The sequence below is a fragment of the Penaeus monodon genome, chromosome 18, assembly GCF_015228065.2.
Source record: "Penaeus monodon isolate SGIC_2016 chromosome 18, NSTDA_Pmon_1, whole genome shotgun sequence".
NCBI lineage: Eukaryota > Metazoa > Arthropoda > Malacostraca > Decapoda > Penaeidae > Penaeus > Penaeus monodon.
In genome coordinates, this window is record NC_051403.1 from 38828208 (window position 1) to 38838524 (window position 10317).

Genomic DNA, 10317 nt, shown 5'->3' on the forward strand with positions numbered 1-10317 from the left:
AAGATGATGATTGCTTTAACTAAAAATTGCTGTCATAAGCACTCTTAGAGATTGGTTATGTTCAAGGTCTACTTTATTTGTTGAATCTTTGGCCTGTAAAGATCATAAGAAGAAAGGTAATAAAAGATAGGTTAATGAAGTATTGAAACAAAAGGGATAAATAGTGCTAAACCTTGTTTTCTTTGGCTGCATGTGAATAATGTACAGTATGTCACAAACCTTAAGCCATGGGGTTATCACATAGGTGAGGGTAAAGTTTTTGAAGATTGCCTTGACACTTTGTATGGCCTAGACTACATTCTGCCAGGTATGTTAACTGTATAAAAAAAGAAAGAAAAGAAAACCACCTTATCATGTATTTTCATGTAAAGATAAATTAATCAATTCCAGAGTTCTCTGAAAACTTGCTTTATCATACATTTGTAAATAAAGCCATCAGCAATAGAGATGCAATGACTGAACTAGCACTGCACAGACTTGAGCAGCTGCTCAGGTGTAGGAGATGGTGTTTTGAATAACTTTGTGGCTTGTTTGGCCTTGGTGTCTCGGGTTAAGAATAGAAGCTATGGTGATTTTTAAGGCACTGTAATGTTATATTAATTTTGAAAGTATATTGTCCATTTCTACTGTAATGATTTTGCTATGAATTTATAATCAGCAATAAGGTTAGGCTGTATATCTACAGATTATCACTACAATTATTATAATTTTTTTTACTGTAATTGTTATTGTTATAATGTTACTAATAGCATCATTGTTCATCCTTGATATATATTTTATTTGCTGCTAAATTCTCTTATATGTCATGATCAGTGTTTGCATTCTCTCCATTACATGTCTTTCTATAACTAATCTGTTTTCTTTGTGTTTTTATTATCTCCCCCCCCCCCCCTTTTCTCTCCTGTCTTTATTCTTATTCCTTTCCCCTTTCCTTGGTCTCCTCTTTTCTCTGAACCTCCCCTCGTCCTCTTTCTGCTGCCAATTCACTCTGTTCGTGTCAATGCCTAGCTCATGATACAAAAGGTTTCCTGTGTTGTCAGAGGTTACCATCCCTTTGAAAAGCAGGGGATGACGGTATGGGTTGCATCTCATATTCTCCCTGCTTACCAGCTGTAGTTAGGGGGTGACTTCGTTTTCACAGGGGTGAAGGGTGCCTTGGGCCATGTTTTAAAAAAAAGTACGTGTTTGCACTATTCCTTCACATTCGCAACCTGTAAACCTTAAATATTCTTCCAGTTTAGTTCTCTCTCTTGATTATTTCTGCTTCTGTTGTTACTCCACCTCTTTTCTCCTTTCCATTTTCTCCTTTTTCCTTTCTCCTCCTCATCCTTTCTCTTTCTCCTCCTCATCCTTTCTCTTTCTTCTGCTTCTCCTTCTCCTCCCTCCTCCCTCCTCCCTCCTCCCTCCTCCCTCCTCCTCCCTCCCTCCCTCCTCCTCCTCCTCCTCCTCCTCCTCCTCCTCCTCCTCCTCCTCCCCCCTTCCCCCTTCTTTCCTCATGTTTTATTTTCTTCATCAGCTCATATTACTCCACCTCCATTCCTCATCATTTGTTGTAAGTTGTAAGTAAATGGAAATAAGTATTTTTATTTATTCATTTTTTGTTGTTTGTATATAGCAACAGATCCAAATGGCTTATTTTCAATTGATATGTAGTGCCAGCAGAATTTTCTGATTATATTGATAGTTGTAAATACCTAAGGTGATGAATGAGATGCTTTGTGGCAGAAGCAAGAAATTGTTAAATGTTTTCAAATGTCTTAAATAAAGGTATTTGCAGCTTGGCATTCCGACTTTCTGAATCTTCAGCGTTTATTAATGCGAAATGAGAAAAATTTTTGAACAGCTTTTAAAGATGTTTGTATTAGAAGTAAAAATGACTATAGGGGCTTGTGGGCCATAGAATTATCACTCCTCATTTTAATCTTTCTCTTCCTCTCTCTCATTCCAGACTGAAGAACTTTAGGTGCCTAGAATAACTTTGCCATTTATTTTTCCTTTACCCCATGAGTTTAACCCATTACCTGAAAGAGAACCAGCTAATCACTACCCAGAAACCCACTGCCACACCACACAATGAAAGAAGAGATATCCGCAGCAGTTCTTTTCATCTCCAAGTTAATCAGCCGAAATGAAAATGTAAATGACGAGAGGATGGCCAAGTTCGAGCAGAGATTGGGAGAACTGTTGCAGGAACGGTTTAGCAATCACTGGCACCCCGAGCGTCCCTGGAGAGGTCAAGGTTACAGGTGTTTACGGTGAGTCTGGCCTACAGTTCTGAGGGATGGACAATCCTTTGGAAATCCGTAATACTAGGATTTAATGGAGGGAGTTAGATTTTTTTTTACTTATTGGAATGTTGAATGTTTTTATGGAAGTATAGCAAAGGAAAAGAAAATTAAATTAATTCATGATTGGTTGTGATAAAAGATAATTTAAATCTGTAGATTAATACAAAGATTTAGGTTGATAGTGAATAGGTAATAGTATTCATAAACTTAAATGTTCTTCTCCAGTGTGCTTATCTGATATAATGACCTTTTTTGTGCCATCCAGAGTGAATGAGAATTCGAGAAAAGAGCCGACGATAGAACGTGCAGCAAGGGAATGTGGCTTGAAGTATGTGGACTTGAATCTTCCAGTTGAGTTAACCATTTGGGTTGATCCTGAGGAAGTGTGTTGTCGGTTTGGTGAACAGAAAGGCTCGTGTTGCACCGTTGCTTCGTTCAGGGAGGGAAACAAGGAAAACTACATTGAAAAGTTTGACTTTTCCCAAATTGAACGTCCAAATTCAACTCCATCGGGCATGTCTAAGGTTTGTATTGGATTGATGTTTAATTTAGTTTATTGTTGACGTAGCTACTGGGCTGTAATTTTATTCTAATTAGTGAATACTAGAATTATGGGAAAGATACATAAAAATCTCATGAAATGTAGGTGCAACCATAGTTGTAAGTATCCTCAGATTGTAAATATTTCCTCTTTAATTTCTTTTAGCCATCGGAAGTACTGAAGGAGAGAACCTTCAATACCAGCAACAACATGAGTCCTCCATCAAGTACCCAATCCACACCCACCAAGAAGAAATCCTTTAGTCCAACTCATACAGGGTTTGGTTTGAAAAACCAGACCTCTCCAGGTAGAAATAATATGATGAATAACCGTGATAGAAGACCCTTTGGAAATCACCATAATCACTATAGCAACAACCATCAAAACCACCACAACAGCCACCCCCAGAGTGGATCGTACTCGCCACCCTTCTTCAAGACGCAATCATGGCTTAACCTGAGTCAGACTCCCCCACCACCTCCTCCTCCTCATCTGCCCCTCTTCAGTTCTACTGGTTTCATCTACCCTCCTGCAGCACCTCCACACTACACCCACGCCCACTCTGGCCCCCATTTCCCACGCTCTCCTCCAAACATGGGTCCCCAGAAATTCAAATGGAATAGCGGTAACTTCCCTCGTAATGACCGGCACCAGTGGTTTGGCCACAGAGCTTTGGCACGGGTGTAAAATTGATAATTTGTCTGCGGGGGGCACTTGGGGCTTTTGAGAAAATGGTTGTTGGAATGAGCTTACCTACTGGCTTAGTGAACATATCCTTTATAGATATTACCATGTGATAGATATAGCATTATAGATATTATCTTAATTGTTGACTAATTCACAGTAGATCGATCTCACTAGAATTAATTTCTCGATGTTTTGAGGTAGATTTTTGCTGAACTGGTAATTTGGATGCACCAGAATAATGTGCTTTTTCATCCTTTATAATTTTTTTTCCTTCTTTTATTTTATTATTATTATTATATTTTTCTTCCCTCCAAGTGCCCCTTGTGATATTACCCAAAACTGAACACATGAATATTTGTATTATATGCATGTGTCTGTGGAGGGGAGGAAGGCACCTTGAGCAAGTTCAGTACAGATTTAAAAGAATTTTGAAAGAAAAGACTGGGCTTTTGAGTATTAATGACATTTTTAACTCTTAAAGATAAACAGGTTGGATTTTTTTCTTGTATTTTAGAAATTTGAGGCTCCGCTATAGAAGAGTGATAGTTGATCTACAAAGTGCATTTGCAGAGAGTAGTATACATTATAGCTTTATACCAGGTGGAATATAATCACAGGAGTGGTGCTCTCAGTGTAAGGCTTTAAGTTAGGAATTCTCTTTTGGATAATTTCCAAAAATTATACCAAGGCATGTAAAGAGTTTTAGTTTGGAAAATGCTCAAGCGTGCCTGCTCAACTGTGATTCCATAGTCGGCCGACCCTTGTTACACAGAGTTCAAAGGAATACGAGTGAGGCAAGACCTTCATTTACCTTCTCATAAAGCAGGTACCTGCAGTTTTAGGAAAGGTCCCACTTACACACAAAAAAAAAAGAAAAAAAGAAAAAAAAAAATCAATGCATCATAGATTCAGAAGTAATTTATTTAAATAGCACTGTATACCTCATTGAGAATGGACCAGTATTTTTGGGTATTATCCCTGGTATTATGAACAAATATTGATATAAAAAAAAGAGATGAAAAGATGCCCAGACACATTCTCAGGAGCTTGTGCACAAAACTGTAGTGATTTACCTCAACACCTTTACCTTGCTGTTTATACCAGATTGCTTGATAAGGACAAATTATTAATGAACTGGAAATATGTTTATATTCTGTGTAATAGTAGTATGGGCACTTTCAGAGATTAAGACTACTTTGGCCCCTTTGCTTAAAGTGTCGTAGGTTTCAACATAGTTAATTGTAATGATGCATATTATGATTTGCTGTGTCTGTGGGACATGCAGTAAATACTCTATGAATTTTTTGCCATTATTGCACATATTATCAAAAAATCTATTGTTTAAGTATTACAATTTATGTATATAAACAGATATATATATAAAGTATATATATAAAGAGAGCATGATTGAAAAATATGAGAAGAAAAAAAAAAAATGTATGATCATATTTCACACCTCAGTAGTGCTAATGCTTTTTTCTGCTAGTCTTCTCCTCCTGCCCAACTATTTTAGTTGAAAAACATTCATGATTCCTTGTGAATTCTGAAATGTTTGTTTTGGTGAATTGGTGCTTGATAATATTTCCCCCTAGAAATATGTATTGATTGTCCAGGTTCTTTGCAGCTATTCACAATATCATTTATTAAAAAAAAAAATGGGAATTAAAAAAAATATATATTTATATAATGGATTATTTTAATTATATTTTATGTAATGATATTTGATGATAGTAGTTCTAAATGTTAGGTTCTGTGCTAGAGAAAGGAAGATACATTGAACATTATGTTGTTCACATTATGTTGATTTGGTAGATTAGTATTTTTCATTACCATTTCCGACAACCAAAGTTATGAAACTGACAAAGAAAATACCCTGATTACACTGACACAGACATTCATGTTCACACACATACAAATGCATACATTCTCAAGTATTTACTTAGCTAGAATGCTATATATATGTTGAGGTTTTATGCTTATAAATTTATTGAAGAACAGGAACTTTTATTTATATTTTGTATAGGACCCTCTGGTATTAGAATATAAAAATGAACAGATATATTTATTATATTTCATTGTTGTAAGGAAACATTGCTCAGAATGTAAGCTTAGTCCAGTAAACTTTTCACCTGAGGAAAACCATTAACAAACATTTCCCGTCCATTCATTCTAGTGGTTCTCATGGGCTTAGGCTTAGAATATTACTTAAGCACGTAGTCTTGTAAATTCCCTCTACCCCTCTACCTGACCCCTTATGAAAACTGGTTTGGAAAAAGAAAAGGTACAGTGAAGCAAGAAAAGTCAAATGGTTTGTAGACCCCTTTCCCCATATACCTTCTTGGAATTCTCAGTTAAGCCTTGCCCTACAAGTGCCATATGGATGATCTGCTTTTCTTACAAAGGTGGCGTGACATGAGTTCTAACTGTTAAGTGTCGTCAAAGCACAAATTTTTCATAATTTTTGTTGTTGAGAATTGTTATTGATGAATAGGTCTCTCAACATATTGTGGAAAATGTACAATAGTTCTCCCCATTTCCCTTGAAAGTATTTGTAATTGATTATCATTGCATTGTATGTGTAAATGGTAGTTTGATAAGGTACCGCACTTTCTCACTGAGCAGTTAATATTCACAATATCCAGATTTTTGGTATCCTAGGTATTGAATTATTGTTTTACACATTTGTAAGGAAAGTAAGAAATAATTTATTTTCTCCCTCCCCCCTTTAAAAGAATTTTGCAATGTTATTGATAGAGGATTGAATTGTAGGTTTCAAGTATTTATTCTTTTTTGCCTATGCTTAATAATGCACAACATAGATGTATAATGTATTTCTCAATTGCAACTCTTTGTTTTATTATTTTTTTTTTTTCAAAATTATTTTCCAATCCCATGTGATGGTGTGCATTTTGAGGCTTCATCAGTATATTGATCATGTGTGTTCTGTCCGCGTAGTTAGAAGGGCCTCCCGTTTTCCATTGGGACCTGCACCTCGCATCCCAAGCCTTTAGGGTGAAGTGGGTGCTTCGAGAATTGATTATGGTAAGGGTTGGGTTATTCTAGTGGAATGTTGTAGACCATATGTTTAGTTAGGAAATTTAATCGGTGGATAGTACTACATAAACTTTGAAAAAAAATATTTTTGAAGGTTGTGTAAAGGAATAATTCTAGCAAAAATATCATTTTAATATTACCCATAGTGATACTTACAAATAGACATCTTTGTGGTAGAACTCGGCATTTTCTTGGATTTTGGCAAATAATTGTGTTAACTTTTACCTCTCATAAGATGTAATCTAAAACGGAAAGTAATATTACAAATAGTACAAAGTACAACTTATTTATTGAATTCCAAGGAAGGTGGACGAGATTCTTCTTGAACCCTTTTTCAAGCTGTAGACATGAACATAGATAAGACTAACATAGTATTAAACATCAATATGAAGCTTGACATGGGAATGATAATGACCACAGTTGTTTCTCTACAGTTAATATATTGTTGAATTTCAGTATTTTATTTGGTTCAAGATAGAATGTACTAATATTATATAGTTAGTCATAAAATTGCTATTATGAAAGGAATAGTGTGTAAACTTTATCCTTTAATCTTCTCAAGGCTGCATAGGTATGTCTGTAATACAAAATTTGTATCAGTATCTAAGCCTGCAGTAACTGCCTGTTACAGTTCTTGCAAAAGTGGCACATACCTCTAATGTCATGTTGTGGTGCTCGAGTTAGAGGTGTTGTTCTGCTTGTACTCATCTTAATCTCCAGACATTAGGTATAGTGCTTCGTGTTTTGATTTCTGTATTTTACCATGTAATGTGAATGGTAATGGCTATTATTTCAATTTCTTAAGTGATTGCATCTCTGTCCTGTGTAATTGCTCTGATTACAAAGTCACTCTCCTAACATATTGGCTTTTTGATGAAGAGGTACGTTTTGCTCAAAAGTGTTCCTTGATGTTTGGTCTTGAAATATTTGTATATTACTCTGGTCACAAGTTGCATGCCAAAATATTTGATCATATATCTTTATTTACCAACTAATAAGTGGATCTTTGTTTAGAAAAGAGTGCCTGTTTTGTTGATTTGGTTTGGCAAAGTGATTTATTTATGTGTATGTGATAGTTTTTACCAAGAGCAAAACAAACAGAAGGAGTTGGCCTTGTAAACTCCTGGGGGTCGCCTAGTGTGACCGCCTGTCAGTGTAGTTTACTAACATGTACTAACAGATGCAGGTTGTTTGCTGATTTGCCAGTACTAACGGTTACTAACATGGATCAATCTCAAATTTCTCTTTTGAATGTGTGTGTAAGTGTGTGCTTAGTTAGACCTCTGATTCAACATTTTGATTGTGGATTGTAAAAGTTAGGTATGAGTTATTGATTTCATTCTTTTGTACCTGTTTTGAAAATGACTAGAATTATAGGGACCAAGGTGATCCATTCTCTGGTAATCAGAGGCTATTTTGCTTGCTGTTAAACAGTGGAGGTAATTCTTCCTTACCAGTAATCACCTGATTTGAATAATGGCAAATAGCGAGTGAGATTTTTTTCTGTTGGTGGATTAAAAAAAAAAAAATATTGAATAGGAATAAGAAGCTTTTGTTTTGCTCTTGGGCTAATTCCTTCCATCCAGTGTTTTGAAATTGTTTAATTAACTTGGGCAGTTTTGTTCTGTCTTGAGGCTTTTTGTAGTAACATGCATATCTTTTCTGGTGAAGGTCCAAATGATAAACATGTTTACATGTTTTGGAGGCTTACGTATGAGTAATACTTATGTACCAGGATGTACGAGTAATAACATAGTTATTATTGGTATGGCATTGTACCTGTAAGACAATTTATGCTTTACAGTGTTTTGGTGTTTCTTTTTTGTAGGTTTTCTTTAAGACTTGTGCCAGAAGCTACAGCATTTCCTTTTCTTTGTTTTATTTATATCTTTATTCTTGTTTCTTTTCTCTTTCTTTTGAGGTATTTGCAATATTCTTTGGTTACTGTTAAATGCTTTGCACTTTTAAGATTCTCTGTTCATCCAGATAAAGTGTGATCAGTTCCTTAGTTATATATTTTTTTTACAGATTTACACTTGGTATTAAAATTAAAGTCAAGCTAAAAAGTAACATTTATGAATTGGGTGCTAGAAAAAAAAATGTTTGTAGATGGCAGAAATACTCTTCTCCATAGCGTTCACAATGTTATAACAAAATTTACATGCAACTCTTGAGTTCACCTGATGTATCAAGATATGCGAGGTATCCAGTAGCTGTTAATGTGACAGGTAGGAAGCTGATAGGACTTCAGTATAATCTTTCCAAAATCATAGATATGTTGTTTCCTCAAAATTATATTTTATTTGATGTCTTGTTGATAATATGTTCATGTTTTTCACTGTGAACACAAGTTTTGTCAGTCCAGTCCAGCCTCTCTTTATGTTGTATCATTTCTTTCAAAACAATAATCTACTGTAATTTCATCTTCATTTAAGAATAGGTCATTGTATACCTTTTTATGATTTTCAGTTTTGTTTTGTTTTTTTTACAAGTGTATATTCAGTTGAACAATTTGTAATAATTTGAAAACTTAAAAGTTATGAGCATCTCTTTGAAACATTCCATAATGAGGGTTGTACTATCCTATATGTAGATGCTATTTTTAACTGAATGAATGAAATGTATATAGGTTTATTTCCTACAGAAATTGTGTGTATATACTGAAGTTATTTTTTCATATTTTTCTGTGGCTCATAATGTGTGCTGAAAGACGTAATTTCAGGGGCTCATGGCTTATTTTTGACAACATTAACTTGAATTGTTATGTCTGTAGGTGATGGAAAACTATTTAATGGTACCAACCCCTGTAGTGCTGTTGTCTTAACTCTAGTCAAAAGTTCTGCTCGTGGTGCAGTTCTCTTTTGTTAATCACTTTTAAGAGGCTGGTGTGCCTACATTGTAAGGGTATCTAATGAATTTCTGAAGATAATGTAATATACCAAGTTGGTGGTTAAAAAATTCATGTTAAAAATCTGAGGACCTGTTATGTTTTGAATGTTGATTTTTCATAATTTAACTAGGAAGTCTTTTTACATTAGTAGATAACTTAAGCATATAAATTACTTATATTTTTGTTTTGAGGGGTGCAGTGTTGACTTGTTAAATCCTTATTGTCAAATGAATAGATGCTGAAGAATATTTCCCTATTCACTGACTTAGATCAGGTGAACTCGTGAGTTAATGATATGGTTAGTAACAACTGCTTCAAACTGTGTGACATTGATCAGTAGAAGTATATGCTGAAAGAAGATTAATTGTGCAGCATTTGAGACAGAACGAAATTTCTGAAATATAATGATAAAACCTCAAAAGGTTATCAAAGATTGGGGCCACAATCTTGAGACTTTGCAGGTATGCTGTAGACTTCTTCTTGCTCCTTCTTGCTCCCTCTTCAGAAGTTAATGTTATTATTGATGTAATAAAGGAATGTATTTTAGGTAAATAGCAACATTTATATTTCTCAGAAAATTTAATTGTACAGTTTTTATTGCATTGCACAGCGTTGTTTTATTTCACCTAAAAAATTATTGAAGTAATATAGTCCTGTGTTAGAACATTTATTTATGATATAATCTCATAATTGTATCACTTCATTGAAAAAAATCTGCTCAAAGAAAAGCATTCAGATTTTACAATATCCACCAAATATTGATATTGTGGAATATTGATTTCATATTGAATGTGTAGGAAAAGTTATGACTACAAGAGATGTAATTACAAAATTACATCTCTTGAATTGATATGGTA

At 34.6% G+C, this 10317-nt stretch overlaps 1 protein-coding gene across 2 annotated transcripts in view; it reads left to right on the plus strand.

Moving 5' to 3' along the window:
- LOC119584495 (protein BTG3-like) overlaps nucleotides 1–10067 on the plus strand; it is a 16819-nt gene extending 6752 nt beyond the window's left edge. For both annotated transcript variants that reach the window (XM_037933141.1, XM_037933142.1), the window contains exons 2-4: nucleotides 1949–2255; nucleotides 2554–2812; nucleotides 2995–10067. In XM_037933141.1, the coding sequence (XP_037789069.1) occupies nucleotides 2074–2255; nucleotides 2554–2812; nucleotides 2995–3516 (963 nt within the window). In that variant the 5' untranslated portion in view covers nucleotides 1949–2073 and the 3' untranslated portion in view covers nucleotides 3517–10067. The remainder of the gene's footprint in view (nucleotides 1–1948; nucleotides 2256–2553; nucleotides 2813–2994) is intronic.
- The last annotated feature ends 250 nt before the right edge of the window (nucleotides 10068–10317 follow it).